A 16,841-nucleotide genomic window follows, 5' to 3' on the forward strand; every position below is an offset into this window, starting at 1 on the left:
CGACAAGGTGTGATGGCTGCTGTTTGAAGACAGCTCAGCCTCGTTTCGGCTCCTCGTCATAAATGAGCACACTCACTCAGCATCCACTGGCAGGTGACGAACTTCCCAATTTCGACAGCTGACCCCACATTCCCGTCAGCCTTGGAGGAGTGACGACTCCCCTCTTCGGAGTGCTTGGTGCTGCGTTACCTCGCCTCGGCGTTGAGGTTTTGACCAGTGCCGAAGGAGAGGCAGTGTACGGTGCCCTTGCTGCCTTGTCATTGTTTCCTTTCGGGAACGACACCGTCTTAAGATCCATAAAGTGGCTCGAAGCGATATTTCGTCTGACAGGAAGGAAGCTTCGCTTAGGCGGGGACATCATCCTCTTGGCGGAAGGTGGGACAGGACATGTATTCGGCGACGGGGACAAAGAAACAGTCGCTGGAGGGGTGATGGCCTCGACAATCTGTGGGTCGGGGCTTGGAGTAGGACTAATACGTCGACGAAGTCTCATAGGCTTTCTGAGCCGGGTCAGAGCGGTGACTTCGTAGCTTGGGGCAATTGCATCGACGACCATATCTTTGCTCGTGCGTTCGGAAGCTGGGGAACCTTCTCTACTTGGCGGAGGTGAGCTAAGACCGTTCCCGGCGGGCGGCGAGCTTCCCGAGCCTGATCCAGAGCGACGTTTGGGTGGTCGAGGATCATGGTCTGAAGAGCTGATCGAGCTCGTACTTGCACTGGAGCAGGATCTGGATAACAAGGAGACAGGAACATTGAGGGTGGCACTAGGTGAAGCCACGCGCTCGGGAGACTGACGCAGCGGTGATCGGCCGGCTGCTCGCTTGATGCCTCTCATCGAATCTTGAGAGGATGAGGTGGTGGTGATCGCCAAAGATGTGGCTTCATCGGTAGATGAGCTGGGATGTTCGTCGCCGAAAGTCTCTGAGAAAATCATGTCACCGGGCTTTTGGCTTGCTTGGCTTGCAGACTCCATGACAACATCGAGATCATGACTCTTGGCAACTTCCTGTTCGTGCTCTACATTGTGAAAAGCACATTGAAGAGTTCGGCCGGGTGTCTTTCGAGGTTGACCGATAGCATCTCCTCCTTTTTGCACTGGAGTCTCGCAGCCACCTGTGGCAGACAGCGAATGAGACAGTGTCTTCGGTACAGCTTGCAAACTGTGGAAGGCATCGCGTGCCAGCACCTGGAATTGCGAATTGCTACCTGGGGAGAGACTTGACGGAAGAAGAGCATTGGTCTCGGTAGGTGGCGTTGCGAGAGGATTGATAGCCTTCGTTGCGGCTTCTGCAAGGTCTTTCAACACCTGATCTCGGGCAGCCTAGGTCAGGAGGTCAGCAGACTATCGGCATCAGCATCTGCACAAGGCTTACCCAGCCAGCCCACGTCATTTGCTTCATGGCCATGTATTGCTGTTGCGGGCCAACAACCATTCCTGGACGCATGATTCGCATATAGCCGATAGCCTCTTGAGCCGTGAACTGATACTTGTAAATAAGATACGCTAGGACGGATGACGCAATCAGCGATATTGAACTGAAATTCGACATCACACTTGAGCTGCTCACCTCCTATCAAGACACCAGTGCGCCCAAGCCCCGCCTTGCAGTGCACAGCTACTTTTTGTTGTTTCTTCTCTATCGTCTCTTCCGCAAGCTTGATGAACTCCCGTACAATCTCGTCAGACGGGTTCGACCCATCATCGAAGTACAGGTCGAAGTGATCTATTCCTACGTCAAGGAAGTGACGACGATCGTAGCTGCGCCAGCAAAAATTTAATACCGCGATGCAGTGGTATCATTTCTGGTGTGGCCACTCACAGCTCATCATTCAGTCTTACCACTAATCCCACATTCTCCTTCTCAAAGACCTTAAGGACGCATGAGAGGGCATGCGAGGCGCTTCTCGCTTTTGAAAGGGGAATCATTGGGGGATTGACACCTTTCCTGTTCGCTCTGACCCAGACCTTGTCCACGGGTGAGGCGAAAGGAATGAACGAACCGAGGACGTTTAGGTCTCCGTTGCTTGATCGTAATCAGTCATCGATCTGTGCTATCGCCTATGCGGCAGGAGATCACTCACTCAACCGATTCGAAGTACCGATAGACATTGATATCAAACGTGGATAAATCCAACAGCCGAAAGGACACGGCTTTAAAAATGCCATACAGGACGTCCTGTGACAGCCTGAGTCAGACCGATTCTTGAATGGATGCATGTATACTCACTTGGATAGAGATTCCATAATCCATCTCCCCGTTTCCTGCATCTCTGAACGGCATCACCTCAAACTGAGCTATCGGCTTGAAAGCTTCCCAAGGTTTTCGTTTAGCCACCAGGAGCTACAACCCGCAAATCACACATCACACCCCGGTCAGCTTCACTCGATCTGTGATCATCGTGGATCTACTTACAGCCCAAAGAGCGACGACAAGCGTCATGTTTGATTTCGTCTTCGGATCAGGCGAAGTGTACAAGCAGAGAGGTTTCTTGTTCGCTTCGGTTTTCTATCAAAGTGTAATCAGGTCAGCTGCACCGTTATTTGCCTCTTTGAGGGTAGCACAGCTCACCTCGAGTCTCTCATGGATCCTCAGACATGCTTGATAGGTGAATGCCAGATTGAGAGGTCCGTGGTCCATCGCAAAGCTCGCATAAGCCATTTCGTCATCCACTGTCACTTTCCTGTCAGCTCTCTTTGATTCTACCCCGAATTGCTTGGCAGATGCGACTTTGATGCAGGGAGTGTGAAACGAATCCAGCGGAGCGTCTCGACTTACGAGAGAATAGAAGACATCCTTGACCTGTCTCTGGATGATGATAGGGTATCTTCCCATGAGCCATGAGTTCCTTCCTGTCTAGGACTGTGAAGATGAATCGGTCATTGAAGATTGCTACGGAGCGAGGCAAGTCACGGGTTGTACGAGACGCTGAGGGCATGATGGTCGATATTGTCGTCCAACCCTAAGCAGGAAGAGGTGGGAAGTGTGATGATGACCCGTGCTCTGCTGTCGTTATGAAGCGGGTAAGATGTGAGCTCGAAGAGGAAAGAGGGAGGTGATGGATTGGGGTCCTCTACAAGACCCGGCCCAGGTTGCAGGAGCACATCAATGCGGAGGAAGAGAGAAGCAGGAGAGAGGAGGGACAGAGGAGTGATGAGAAGAAGAGATGCTGCCTGTGTGTCGTGTCGTGTTAGGAGGAAAAGGAGGGACTGAACACGGCGGAGGGGTCAAAGCGTTAGAAATAATAAAATGTTGGATCATCTCATGCGCGGCAACTGTAACTCATATCTATACCATTAGCAACGTTTATCAGGGTCACATCGATGATGACGGCAGCAATTGCAAAAGTCAGGCGCGTGTCTGGAGCAGATAAACGATTTGACCCTACTACAATCTGTCATGAAAGGGTCATTGACAACCAGTCGTCAACGACATGGGTAGCATTATACAACTAAGCATATGCCTGTTCTCTCCTCCCGAATCGCATCAACTCCCCCCGAACCACAACATCCAAACCCAGATCTTCTCTCACTGAGATCGCAGAAACCTTCTGGTTGAAAGTCCTTACAAGAGGATTCTCCACATCATTGCCCTCGTCACCCGAAGGAGGAGGTCGGACGGGCTCGCCAGTGATGGTAGACCAACATCTTATTCGGCGATCCGAGCCAGAGGCGAATAGAAATCGGTCGTCTGGTGAGGAAGCCATACTCTAAATGTCGCAACAATTAGCAACATGTCGAATATATAGCCTAGAACAGCGGGACACATACCACGACGGTGTGAAAGGTATTGACATGTCCTTTCAGACCCCGCAATGGTCGATCGCCGAACCTCACATCAAACAACAACATCTGTGACGCAGATACACAAATCAACATCCGTTCTTCCTCGTGTTGGTCCGAGTAGTGGCACACTCACCTCGTCACCCATGCCGCTCACAGCTAGACCCCACGGCACGGCTCCATCGTTCAGTCTCTTCACACCTACTACGGCTTTGCCCTTCTGAGTTGAAGCGACCACATTCTGTATTCTGGAGCTTATTCTGAGATCCTCCAGGGCCACATTGCCAGAACGTTGGCCAACGAATACCAGATCTCGAGATGTCTGATGCACCGCTAAAGCGTCTGAGAAAAGCCGTCGGTGAGTGGAGGTGAGTCGAGATGTATAGTTTATCGTCGTGAGAGATTTGGCACTGCCTATATACCGATGTTCTTGCATCAGCAAATGGTGCGTTTGCCATCTTCGAATTGAAAACAGTAAGACATACCAAGGGTGCAGATATCGTCAAAGGAGCTCATACCGTATATGTCGCCTGTTTTCAAACCCAGCTCGGAGTGTGTCATGAACACATGATTGAGCATCTCCGGGTCTCGTTTGAATAGATGTAGGTGAGGATCCGGACCGCCAGCGATAGCCCTGTGATCGAACATTGTAAGCCTCTCGATTCTGTTCAAGGACAGATGGACACTCACATCATGATCATCCTTGGTATGTCAATGTGTATTCCGACGAGCTATATTAGATTAGCATTCGTCGACACACGATGAGCGAGGCAGCCGTGATTGACGAGTGTTCCGGCGAGACGGAGAATGGGGGAAGAGAGAGATGCAGGACTGGTCGCAACTTGATTTGATGTTACTTACATTCTGGGCACAAACGGAGAACACTGAAGTGCTCCCTTCCGAATTGTGTACGACCAGCTTCCCATGATCGGTCGTCGCAAAGTAACCTTCTTCGCCGAATGACTGAGTTGGTGAATGAATGAGTCAGCTTGGCCAGTGCCATTGATAATTGCGGAGCAGGTCAAATTATGACAAGATAACAGACTTGGACGAAGGAGTCAATGTGGTTTGGAAGATAGTGAGGCAAGGTGCACGTTGGATTGTTGGTCGTGAGTTGGTAGCTCACTCGATGCGACGTAATTATCTCCCCGTGACATCCACAAGAGTGATGTTCTGCTTCTAGCTCCAATGTGCTCAGTATTCGCTCCTCCTCGCTGCGAGGAGAGATAACATTAGCTTGTCCGAAACTCATCGCCTGCGGGTTCTCCATCTGTTCCCCAGACGTCTCCAAACTCACCCGATCATTGCATATTTCCGTCTACCCGCGCTCTTCCCCCTGAGATTACCCACGACACCTCTCCTCCCTCTCCCTCTCCCATTTCCGTGACCTGAACCCTCCCCTCCTTCTCCTACATCATCCATTCTAGCCCTTTTCAGCCGCACTTCGAAGCATCCTGGTTGAGGCGACATCCATCTGACAGAACTTGAGGCTGATGATGGGCCTGGCCGTGAGTCATCCCTCGCGATAGGCGGCGGAGGGAGAGGAGGTGGTGGACCTTTCGGTGTAGGGAAATAACGGTTCTTGGTCGGATCATAGGTCATGCCGGGTAATGAGCCTAGAGGACCTGACATTGTGGTTGAGATGAGAGACTGATAGAATTCGATTATCAAGGATAGTGGGAGGCCCGGTGGAGGGGTTTGTTCAGACAGGCCGAGGGAGAAGAGCGGTATTGGGCGACTGAAGATTGACGCTCGCTTCGAACGTTCGATTTCCTAACAATGGTCGGAGGCTACCAAGGGGCTCAACTCGGAGTGTGTCCTGCTGGAATATGATGAAGTGGGACCGATTCACTGTAATGACGAAGAAGCTACTTGAGGATCACAATCTGCATTTCTTGTGTCAAGAAGGATGATCTGTAATCGAGGATCTCGCCCGGTGGCGGTGGCGAATTCCGACTCTCCTTTGCTTTCCACGTGGTAGATAGATATCACTCGGATTATCACAAGTAGTGGTGACAAAAGTACGACTACAGCTGCTTCAATTCCCTCCCTTGCCATCATCCTGGGATTGTAGCCGCTCCACCGCGTCTCTCTAGCTACATCACTCACTCTCTTCCCGGTGTCGAGCTCTGAATTCCCTACAGGAATAATCCGTCACTTCCTGAGCTCATACTGTGCACCCGGGATCTCGACCTGGACCTATCACGTCTCATCCACTGAAACATGACCCAACCTTCCCAAGCCGACATTTTCGCTGCTTTGACGGCCCAAGCCCAAGCACCTCTTCGACGAGACTCGCCCTCCACCTCACCTTACTCGGCTTTCCTGAATCCACTCAACGATCTTTTGACGACGACGAGCACGTCCTTGAAAGTGGGCAGTAAGCAGGTGAACACGAGGAGGATATATTGTCCCAGAGAGGGATGTGGGAGCTGGATCTTGTCGGAAGGTGTGGGAGAGTGGGTGACGGTTGATGGTCCTGTCGTGAGTGGGAAACAATCTAATAGACGTATATCATGCAAGCCGGGCGACAGTGATCTGCTCGGTACAGCAGGGGTGTTTCAGTCGTTGAGCAAATATGCCTTTGGACCATGACTCCTAATACGAGATGGTGCCTGTGTCCTGTCATCCCAACTCCGAACTCAAAGACTGACACTGATAACAACATCGATCACAGCTCCCCACTGACCCATCATCACCCTTCCCTCCATCACCCGCCTTACCGTCCGGAACACCCTTATGGCACATCTCCTCTTCCCCCTTCGCATTCGACAACATCGGTTTCTCCAAACCCGACTTATCCACTGCGCTCCCTCCCCATACTCCTGGCTTGCAATCGAACAGTCAGGTGAAATGGTTGATCTGTGCAGAATGTGACTTGGGTCCGCTGGGCTGGAGCTATGAGGGTGGAAAAGAAGCTTGGTTGGCGGTGGAGAGAGTCAAATATGGAGAGATCAAGAAGGTTTAGCGACACTTACTGACATTGTGAGTCGTCGTGGTGAGCTGGAAGCTCCACGATTGATTTGGTTGGAGCGAACAGCTAAGCGAGGTATGGCTTGACAAGGATTTATTATTGTATATATACATATAGTAAGGGGAAAGGATGGCTATAGGAAGGCATTGCTCGATGCTACTATACTACAGTTTTATTCTCAGCTACAATCGAGCGATTTACTTTCGACGTTGAAGAGTGTTCTCCACATTTCTTTTTCAACCTCTGTTTTCATTTTCGATATCGAAGCTTCCCATTCTGCCTCCTATTCTCAGCTTCACAACCCCTTCAACTCCTCGATCTTCTCGCTCGCCTCAGACTTGCCCAGACCACTGTCAGCCGAAGTCTCCACACCTTTCTGCTTCTCCAACACCTTGAGATAGCCCTTCTGCTTCTCTGTGGCAGGTTCATCGCCAGTCGTCCAGTTCTCAGGATGGTCGAGATGTTCCGAGTCACCAGGGACCGTATCGTCGGGGGCGGTGTCAGCGCCGTTGGTGATTCCGTTATTGGTCGTGCCAGTCGTGGTGGCGGAGGGGGTTTTGACCGAAGGTGTATCTTCTGTGTCGTCGAGACGAGGTTTCTTGCTCGTCCGCTCGGTTCCGGTATCTTCTTCGGTATCGTCGGTATCGACCTTGTTGTCGCTGGTCCCGCCGAGTGTATCGTCTAAAGTAGTTTGCTTCGTTTTCCTGAGATCTTTGGCAATGTCGCTGTCTTCCTCCACTTCGACATCATCGTCATTCTCCTGCTGTTTGGTTTCCTTCTTATCGGAGGTCGTAGCAGTGCTGTTGGTAGTCTTCTTGTTGGCAGTTGTGCCGATCAAATCCTCAACATTCTCCACCTTCCGTTTTTCTCCAACCTTCTTTCCTCCCTTCTCGCCATTTGCATCTCCACCGACATCTCCATTCTCCCCTTCCTCCGCATCTTCATGGTTCTTCGCCGTGGCAGAAGTCCCCTTTTCGATTATCTCATCCTCTCCGCCATCGGCCTTCTGACCGCTCTTCAATTTCTCGATCACCTCGCTGGCCTCGCTCTTCCCCATCACGTCGATGTCCAGTCCCCCCTCCGGGACAGATTCGGGGTGTTGGCCTTCGAGGACCTTGATGAACCCCTTCTGTTTAGAAGTGGCGGGATCAGCTCCGGTCGCCCATTGTTCCGGATGTGAGAGATGATCAGCGGGAAGGGGTGGGAGGGTGGAACCGTCTGCGGCTGTGGTTGCGGGGTTTGTGGACATTTTGATCTGGGAAATTGGTGTGAAGTATCGATGATGGGTCTGATGAAGTGGGTGTCAGTCAGACCATCAGATCTGTACAGCAGCACAATCCATTCACTCACTGTGATCAATCTTCCCTCGGTAAGTGTAAGTGGAAGAAAGAAGTAAAGAGGAAAAGAGGAAGAGAGAGTACTCATATAATCAATCACGAACATGACAAGATCATACGCGTCGCGATCCAGTCAACCCAATGTTGCATCAGATCAGAGATCAGATCGGAACCCCAACCTTTACGTCATTTGATCCCGCTTGGTTTATCGGTCAGATTCCCCTCAAAGGTATACCGGGATCATTGAAGATGGGACTTGGTGTCAGACTGGAAACCAGGCAGCATGCAGATGATCGCGGGGATGAGGTGCTTTGTGTGGATGTGGACGTTTGAACGTATGTCAGCTGAAGGAATTGCCTCTTTCCCTTTGGCACTTGTTTTGATCAAGGCTGTTTCACCCGTCGGTCACTATGATTGTGGACAGTAATGCTAAATTTCTTGCCTGTATAGACGCAGAGGGCGAATCAGCACAATCCACCTTGTGGTCTGATAGACAGATTTATCTGCACTGAATGAGGTGAGACGAGACGAGTTACTGCTATCGGAGCCGAACTCGAAAACAGAACGAGCTCCTTAGCAACGATCAGTGCCACAACGATAATCAACCGCGCTTCGTTCGCGCGTTCAATGCATGTCTGTCATTTACCAGTCTACAGAGCAGTCGAATACCATTCTCATCGTCTTAATCAACTGGATTGTCAGCGTACGACTGCTCCTTCTCCAATTCCAACGATGGACTCGGATCCATGGGCTGACGCCCCATCAACACCGAGACCATCCTCTCATCCTTCTACCCCCATAGCTTCACCTAGTGTCGGCGTCGGGTCACCTTCACCGTCCAAAGCTCAGCATGTCATTTCCCCGACGATGATTACTTCCCCACTGGTAGAATCCACTACGTCTTCAGAGAGCCCTGCAATCCTTGGAGAAGTATCGGATTCTGTCGGAGAGGATATAGATGCGAAGACAGAGGATAGTATACGAGCTGCTTCTATGGTGCAAGAGCAGAACGGAGAAGATATCGAGGATACTATTCCCGTTGAGGATGAAGAAGACGGTCTTGACGACCTTGACGATTTTGACGCTCCAGCAGCGACCGGTGCCGATTCTGCTCTCCCAGCGGAGGACGCAGCTGGAGGAGCTGGGGATGACGATGGGTTTGGTGATTTCGGTGATTTCGAAGAAGGAGATTTTGAAGAACCGCAAGGAAGTGGTGACGCTTTGGCGCAGGAGGCAATTGGACAAGAGCCACCTCAAGAAAGATGGGTAGGTCTCCATTTGCTTTCTGGAATGTCTGTAACTCCTAAAGTAGCCTCTTCCTGTCACACGCAAATGACAAAAACTGACGTGCTTGTGATCTCAAAAGCACGCACTGAGCCTTCGACCTCTCCCGTCCCGCTCAGAAATGCTCGACCAGCTGTCCACCCTTCTCTCGCCTCTGTTGTCTGCTTCCAACTCGCTCGGTCGACTCACCGATGAGCCCGCTCGACTCGTTGGTGGGTTATCGCAGGTCCTGGTTGGTGAATCAAGGTGCGTGATGGCCCATTTATGGCATGGCTCAAGCAATGCCTCGCATACAAAACTGTGTTTTTCGTGTCAAGTCTGATTCAATGTCTTCACTACAGTCGCGATACCTACGCACAACTTACCACTGCACCGATGCTGAAACCCCTCGATTGGACTCGATCAAGAGTTAGACGAGATCATCTTATCTCTATGGGAGTTCCGGTGAATCTTGACGAGGTAAGTGAACCGCACAACGAGCTGATGCTATTGCTCCTATCCATCACCTCACATGCTGCCTTCTCCATGCTGCAAAGAAATTATGCTGACTACACCATACCCATATGATAGGTCGACTCTCACCGTCTCTCCGCACTTCCTACCCTACGCATCACGACTTCCGCTGCCTCACGATCCATGCCCCCACCCGCTCGTCCAGGAAGTTTGGACGCTTCGTCCAACGGTCGATATACCGCTCAACAGAAAGGCAAAGGCAGAGATACGTCCCCTGGAGTGATGAGTGTACCGAATAGTGCGGGTGCATCCAAGAGTGACGGTCTGGTTGGGAATGGCAATGGGGCAGGGACAGGGACGGGAAAGTATGGACTGGGGCAAAGACCGGAGATGGATGTGGCAAGAGCAGAAGAGCTGTGCGGGTTGGAAGAAGGTGAGTCCTATCTTCCGGCTCTGATCTCGACCAGAACTAGGAAGGGCATGGCCCAGAATGGGCTGATCAGCCTCAATCCCGAGTAATGCTGACATTTGGGACTGACTCATCTCCAGATCAACTATCCATACTATCAATACACGCACTGAAGAAGATACAGGACGAGCTGGTGACCGCCACTGCTCAAGCCTCGGCTGCACTCGCTTGGTCATTACAGCTAAAAGATGCTCAAACGCAAGATTCAGCGACATAGTGAGTGGCTGGATTTCATCTTTCTTGTAACACCCTTTCAACATGCTATACTCCTTCAGTTCTTCGTCCGCAAGTCATGGAAGGGTTTCCTCGCTTGACGACTCCGTTCTGCCGATGTGTCTGATGTTGATGCACACGACGCTGATCTCCTGCCCGTCTCGTATTCAGCAACGGAATGATATCCGAACTTATCGCGAATGCGGCCAAAGTGAAATCTGCTCAGTCTCACGCTTCGTCAGGAGGCGTGTTCCGTCGGGCATCAAATAAGGCCAGACCGCAAAGTGTCAGTGGGACAGTCACGCCGAGACGGACAGGTAGTCCAGGTATGTGGTAGATCGGGCGGCCATGCTGGTCGAGGGAGGGGAGGGTTGTGCATTGTTTTCACATTGGTTGAGATTTGAAATATCCGATGATTATGTCAGTGACAGCTCGGGTCCCATCATTGTCTGGTTTGGCGCATTGATTCCTTCCCGAGCATTTTCAAGAGAGCTGGACCGCTCAGGACCAGAGCTGAAACATCCGGCGTCATAGATCATCGGTTCATCGTGTATGAAATTACGATCAACATGTACATGCCCTCTGACACACCTCTCATTCGGCCTTGATCACTCTCCCAATCTCTCTCGCACCTTCTTCACCGCCATTCCAGAACCCGCCCCTCAGATCTCCGTAATCCTTCCTCCCACCTTTCTCACTCTGCGATCTAGCGAGTTCATTCTTTTCGCCTCGTGTAGCACTCAGTTTCTGAAGCTCGACCTGTTCATCGCTACCTCTCCATAGAATCCTCTCAGCCAAACCTTCCACGATCCACCGAAGAACGATGAAACCGTGACTGGCTGCAAGGGCCACCAGTCCTAGTGGGATAAGAGTGGGGAGGAGGGTCTGAAGTGTGGGCGAAGAATAGTAGTTGGAGACAATGTATGACAGAGCAGACGAACCAGACGTGGAGGCGACATGAGGGTTGGGAGTCTGGTCATGTATTGCCGTCGAAGGTCGGAAGAGGTAAATGAGAGTCGCGTTGGTCACAGCTCCGATCCATGAGATAATGCTCTGTGATACCAGTTTGGATTAGAGCTTTATGCATGGAGATATAGTCGAAATCGTGACTCACCAGAGTATCAAGCCAAGATCCGATCGTCTCCACTCGATCACCGACAGGTCGCCTTACGTGCTTGCAAATCTTCAACGCGTCGCTTCTCATCTCCACGTAATTATTGATGAGTGCAAAAACGGGAGCTATGGGCCAGACGATACTCCAGATCGTGACATAACCGAATTGAGTCACCATTTCGGCATAGTCGGCTGATATATCGAAAGTGGAAGTAAGCTTTTGTGTCATTGACAAGATTGGCACAAACGCACTGAAGAGGGAGTAGTCGGGCAGCGCAAGCTCCCTTTCCACCTTGTTTAAGAATCGCTTCTCAACCTCCTCATCGGTAGTAGGAGGTTTTTCGTTTTCATCACTGCCCCGCCTCTGTATGGTTTCCTTGATGGTGGTCTTGCCCGCTCGCCAATCGTTCACGAATCGCATGAGGTACGGCATACCGAGCTCGAGGAAAGAGTTGATGACTTGGTTCGTGACAGTGTCTACGATAAAAATGACTTCAGCTTGTCGATCGCAGATGCGAAGAGGTTCGGCACACACAAGCAAAAAGCTGTCCCTTCAATCGGCCGGCCTTGATACTCTTCTGCTTCTGACCGCTAGTCATAGGTCCGAGACCGGCCTTCTCGGGCGAGCCAACGACTTGTACAGTGTCTTGCTTGGTCATTCGTTGCTGGACGTGGGCCATGATGAAGCTCCCGAATGGAACATAGACGTAACTGAGTGCCGTGCGGATCAGCTTGATGAGCAGCGTGTGGAAGAACGAAGCTTACGCTGAGAGAAAAAGCCCAAGATACGCCACGATACCGTTCATCGCGCTATTGTCGAGAACCGTCAGAATCGGATCTCCTTGGACAAGGTTGATCTGCGCCGTTCGGGCAATAGCCACGGTGGCACTCACAAAGTCTTCGCGGTCAAACTCTTCTCGGCGCCGACAGGAGTGGGATGATCTTCCCAAGCCACCATTGCTGTAGAGAGTCTATGGTACAAGGCCACGATTTGAGGGACCACAATCGCGAAAAGCGCAGTAGGGATGAGAGGCTTTGTCACAACTTCCGGTCAGCAATCCGCTATCCTTTGAGCTCTTGGCGAAACTCACGACCACCTCTTTGCCAACACCGTCGTAGACCTGACCAACGAATGCTTCGAGCACGAAAATCCCCATGAGCACCACTCCTAGACCAACACCACAAGCCGCAATGACCGGCACCGAAATGGCCACTTTGGTGTCCCGCTTCAGATCGTTGCCAGCTTGAACCGCATCGACAGCACTGGTGCCATCCCCTTCTTTGTCCCACCCCATGTTGGCGACGTACTCAGGTCGAAGACGACCCACAGCGACACTCTCACATCCATGAGTACCCCAGCGGACCGCAAGCTTACGCTCTTTGATGCGCCAGATGGCCACGAATGCAGTTGCGTAAATGGAGAGAAGGAAAGCGTAGAGAGGGGGATAAGAGTCGGACGGCGTCAGAAGGTAGAAGAGAGCGGAAATGACCGAGAGAGGCAGTAACGACAGAGTGTAGGTCGTAAGGAAGTCGAAGTAAAGGTGCACTGGTGGTGGTTGCTATGATGTTATGGAGTCAGCTTTTAGGATCAACACTCTAGGTAGTTTCTCTCGACTGGATCTGAACATACATGGTGACCCAACCCAGTGCCAGCACCGTCTTCTAAACCCATGAGCAGTCCGACTCGCCAATCACCTCCGACCGTCCACTTCTCGACCCAAGTCCTATCTGCCTCTTCGTCGTGCAGCGCCATGATGCTCTTGACTCTTGACCATTTGCCTTTACCGGGTGTAATGCCCAGTCCGTTCTGGAGGGCAGGGGCCGTGAGAAGGTTGTACAGGAGTCTGATGCGGGTAGCTGGAGATGGTGGAGTATGATGCGAATGCGGTGGAAGGTTGTGTGATTCGTCGAGTTGTCTGACGCAAGGGACGTCAGCCGGGGCGAAAGAGACTCCATCACCGCCTATTTGTCTCTTCTGGATGCAAAGTCCACTCACTTTTCTCTCTCGACGAGCTCATTGACCTTTTCCTCGCTAGCGCCAACGAATATCCAAACTTCTTCTTGGCCTTTCCCGCCTCTCCCACCTTTGCTAGCGACTTTCAGACCCCCTTCTCCCTCTAGAGCCCTAAGCAATTCCTCATAACCGGTCTTGATCTCTCTCTGAGCTTGCTGTCTATCCTGTCCCTTGGACACAGCTATCGAGAATGGGATGACGAAATCCACCTGGTATGGGTTAGAAGGATAGTGTTGGCCTGCAGTGCCAGGAAGATGGGGGGAGAAAGCCTGTGTCAAGGATGAGTCACGATTGGCGACGGGTGGTCCTGGCGCAGTCGCAGCTGAAGATGTGGGCGTGGGAGGTTCGAGGGACGGTGGTGTAGGTGGTGCAGGTGATGGTTGGTGTGACATTGAGCGGGTGACCCGTTGTGGTGTTGTGGGTGATACCATCCTGATCCACAGAATCAGTCTTTGAGTCGAATCTCAGCCAAGTAGAAGACACACTGCTGTCAGAAAGAGGATTGAGTGATGGTGAGGGAAAATGCCGGGTTGTTACTTTTGTAAGCCGTGGTTTCGTGATGACGTATTGTCTCTCAAAGTCAGATTGTGCCTGAAACAGCCTGTTTAGCCTCGCCAACAAGCTTGCTTTGATCATCTCGTCAAGCTGTATGTGGCGAAGATTTGGATCTGTGGCATGGCGCAACCGACTTGCATCGGCCACGGCAAGGGCTTGAGCAACAGGCTAGGTACCCCATCGACTGACACAGGGGATGGCCATTCAAGTGGACCTCGGGCAATCATCCACCCATTCGACGTCGGGCCAAAAAAATCTTGCATCGAACGAATCTCGACGTGAACCTCGGTAACTTACGATAACACTCTCCTTCTCGTTCCGTGAAATCTCACATCGGCTGATATGCCCGGTGTCATAGTCACGGTAAGAGCTCACGGCTGGATCATGAAGCCGAGTCCCCTCGTTCGATCACGCAGTCGACCTTTTGTACTTTGCTCTTCACCCTTGGTCTGGATCACCCCTCCTTTCATGAGCTTCTCCCGCTGTCTCCATTGTGGTACGGCCCCATACGATCCAAAGGACTCTACATCCTCTCGTAAAAAGACCAATCACAAGGGGGTAGAGATCTGACTAAGGAGGACATTCTTCAAAACTGAAATCAAAGGGATGGAAAGTCTTTCCTTGATCGTTATGTTCGCTCCAAGTCGTAACGTTATTGTCGCCAGTTATAACTGAGCAGTTTCTCCTGCGTCTGAACGTTCGTCACTCAACACCTTATTCACTGCACGTCTTGAAGACCTTCCTTCCATCCCAAAGCATTTCACCTGCTCAGTAAAACATATACACCCTCATACAGTATGCCTGCTTCACCTCGACCCATTGATCATTCGAATTCTCCTTCGGAGGGGTACGTATCCAGTGTTGGCTTGAACATCCTCTCTTTTCCTTACCAGATCCAAATCCCCCCTTGTATCTCTCCGATTTATCCTCAACACACACTTACCTTCGAGACCATTTGCTGACTCCACTGTTCCGACTCAGATCACTGCCATCCACCCCACCTCCCTCCTTGGCGTACACGCGTACCACCCTTCTTTCCCTCTTACCGCCCACCCCACCCATCCCCCAGCCGCGTCGATTATCCTCCTTCACTCCCATTCTCCGGATCAGCAACACCCTCGACGAATCTCAATGGGGAGTAGACGAATCCGAAGCCACTCTGTTCGATGATCAACCGATTTCTAAAGTCTTCCCCATCCCTCCCCTTTCCCAGGAAGGTGTTCATGATATCTTGTCACTATCGATCGCGTCTTCGCAGGACGATACCAACACCAAAATAAGAGGTGAGAGAGTTTACCCGGCCGATCGCAAATCTATTTGGAGAAGAGGATCTGGGTCTTCTACGACTTCTTCCGGAAAGTTCAGCGATGATGAGGTGTTATTCCATTTCGCGTCTCCTTCTGTAGGGCAAGAGAAACGTCAGGTCTTGGTCGATTTCACCAATCCTTTCGCGCGGATTGTAGAGAAATTGAAGAACAATCTGGACACTGAGATTGGTACCGGAACCGATACAGATAGCAATACCTTTTCTTCTTCAAACAAGATGGACGGGCTTCGTGGCGGTGAGATTGACGCTTGGCAAGGTCTTCGAGCAAGGAGTGATAATGCGATGAGACGTCCCTCCGCATCCTCCGTTTTCCAGTTGTTCCCCTCATCAGTCAATAGCAGTTCTACCTCCCTTCACATCCCGTCGACCTCGAAGCCTTTCCTTTCTCGAGTAACCAACCAGATCGATCCCATCTCATCTCTGGGTGAAGCGCATCATCCTCCACGACGTGGACTACCATCATCCCGATCATCAAGTATCTCCTCTTCCTCCTCTACCGAAGATAGATCTCTCAATCCGTGCGCTCCTCCTTTCCGATTCTCCAACACCCTTCCTCCCTCGTCTCATCCTCCTCCTCTACCAGTGCCCAGGACCAGTAACTTCAACGTCCCCGCTTCACCGAGTCTGAACCCAACCACACCAGTAGATACTCCACCAAGTCTACCACTTCCCAAACCCGCGTCTTTACCCGCAAGACCACCGGGACCTCTACCCCCCGTATTTGTGAAACGCGAATCGGCAGCTTTGCCTCAGCCTATGGCTTTGCCCGATGTTGCGCCCCTCGGAGAAGGTTGGGAAGGCGAAAACTCGCTCAGTGGGAACGATAAGAGACGAAGAGCTAGTGAGAGCGGATTGCCACCTTTACCTATCGCTGCCCCTATTCAGGATCCGAAGGATGTCGACGCTAGTGGTACCAAGAATAGGATGGGAGGGACTAGAAAGACTAGTCATGTTGGATCCGGTCGGTCCAGCCCGACTCCGAGCTTTACCCAAAGTCTCGGGAACGAACCTCGTCCCGAAAGACTGGTCAGGCTTGGTCAGAAGTTGAGAGCAAGTCTTTCACCCCCAGGACGGAGCACATCGGTGAAGGCTTGAAGATCATGAGGATCACTAATGATATGTTGCTGTAAATAAGTACCGTCTTGCCTTGATACAGTAGCACTGCAGCCATGCACACCTCGCGTGTCCCCAACGAAGTTTTCACAGATGACATGTCACTATACCACGATGCTGGTTTTCTTCAGTCCCTATCCAGAAACGTTTGATCTTACCGATATGGACTGGTTGAGATACAACGCATCTATGTGTGTCGACAGCCATT

The 16,841-nt window shown here is 51.4% G+C and overlaps 7 protein-coding genes across 7 annotated transcripts; 3 read left to right on the top strand and 4 right to left on the bottom strand.

Moving 5' to 3' along the window:
* Positions 1-76: 76 nt before the first annotated feature.
* On the bottom strand, positions 77-2,937 carry IAR55_006610 (uncharacterized protein; the record flags this gene model as incomplete). Its single annotated transcript, XM_066949690.1, has 9 exons — positions 77-1,321; positions 1,374-1,504; positions 1,569-1,759; positions 1,821-2,024; positions 2,083-2,177; positions 2,229-2,342; positions 2,415-2,507; positions 2,571-2,671; positions 2,778-2,937. The coding sequence occupies 9 exons, from the start codon at positions 2,935-2,937 to the stop codon at positions 77-79; spliced, it is 2,334 nt and encodes a 777-aa protein (XP_066799984.1).
* A 513-nt stretch (positions 2,938-3,450) lies between these two features.
* Positions 3,451-5,413, bottom strand: IAR55_006611 (uncharacterized protein; the record flags this gene model as incomplete). Its single annotated transcript, XM_066949691.1, has 8 exons — positions 3,451-3,708; positions 3,770-3,850; positions 3,918-4,195; positions 4,267-4,415; positions 4,472-4,512; positions 4,643-4,744; positions 4,908-4,995; positions 5,079-5,413. The coding sequence occupies 8 exons, from the start codon at positions 5,411-5,413 to the stop codon at positions 3,451-3,453; spliced, it is 1,332 nt and encodes a 443-aa protein (XP_066799985.1).
* A 591-nt stretch (positions 5,414-6,004) lies between these two features.
* Positions 6,005-6,749, top strand: IAR55_006612 (uncharacterized protein; the record flags this gene model as incomplete). The annotated part of the gene is made up of 2 exons (XM_066949692.1): positions 6,005-6,265; positions 6,459-6,749. The coding sequence occupies 2 exons, from the start codon at positions 6,005-6,007 to the stop codon at positions 6,747-6,749; spliced, it is 552 nt and encodes a 183-aa protein (XP_066799986.1).
* Positions 6,750-7,050: 301 nt separating this feature from the next.
* IAR55_006613 (uncharacterized protein) lies at positions 7,051-8,004 on the bottom strand (the record flags this gene model as incomplete). The annotated part of the gene is made up of 1 exon (XM_066949693.1): positions 7,051-8,004. One exon carries the CDS (start codon positions 8,002-8,004, stop codon positions 7,051-7,053), a length of 954 nt encoding a protein of 317 aa, XP_066799987.1.
* Positions 8,005-8,824: 820 nt separating this feature from the next.
* IAR55_006614 (uncharacterized protein) lies at positions 8,825-10,848 on the top strand (the record flags this gene model as incomplete). The annotated part of the gene is made up of 6 exons (XM_066949694.1): positions 8,825-9,358; positions 9,459-9,622; positions 9,718-9,835; positions 9,947-10,262; positions 10,379-10,514; positions 10,683-10,848. 6 exons carry the CDS (start codon positions 8,825-8,827, stop codon positions 10,846-10,848), a joined length of 1,434 nt encoding a protein of 477 aa, XP_066799988.1.
* Positions 10,849-11,105: 257 nt separating this feature from the next.
* Positions 11,106-14,069, bottom strand: IAR55_006615 (uncharacterized protein; the record flags this gene model as incomplete). Its single annotated transcript, XM_066949695.1, has 9 exons — positions 11,106-11,564; positions 11,626-11,816; positions 11,877-12,101; positions 12,160-12,335; positions 12,390-12,434; positions 12,518-12,657; positions 12,716-13,183; positions 13,255-13,540; positions 13,621-14,069. 9 exons carry the CDS (start codon positions 14,067-14,069, stop codon positions 11,106-11,108), a joined length of 2,439 nt encoding a protein of 812 aa, XP_066799989.1.
* Positions 14,070-14,990: 921 nt separating this feature from the next.
* Positions 14,991-16,615, top strand: IAR55_006616 (uncharacterized protein; the record flags this gene model as incomplete). The annotated part of the gene is made up of 2 exons (XM_066949696.1): positions 14,991-15,040; positions 15,175-16,615. 2 exons carry the CDS (start codon positions 14,991-14,993, stop codon positions 16,613-16,615), a joined length of 1,491 nt encoding a protein of 496 aa, XP_066799990.1.
* Between the last annotated feature and the right edge of the window lie 226 nt (positions 16,616-16,841).

Source organism: Kwoniella newhampshirensis, chromosome 14 (genome assembly GCF_039105145.1).
Source record: "Kwoniella newhampshirensis strain CBS 13917 chromosome 14, whole genome shotgun sequence".
Classification (NCBI taxonomy): domain Eukaryota; kingdom Fungi; phylum Basidiomycota; class Tremellomycetes; order Tremellales; family Cryptococcaceae; genus Kwoniella; species Kwoniella newhampshirensis.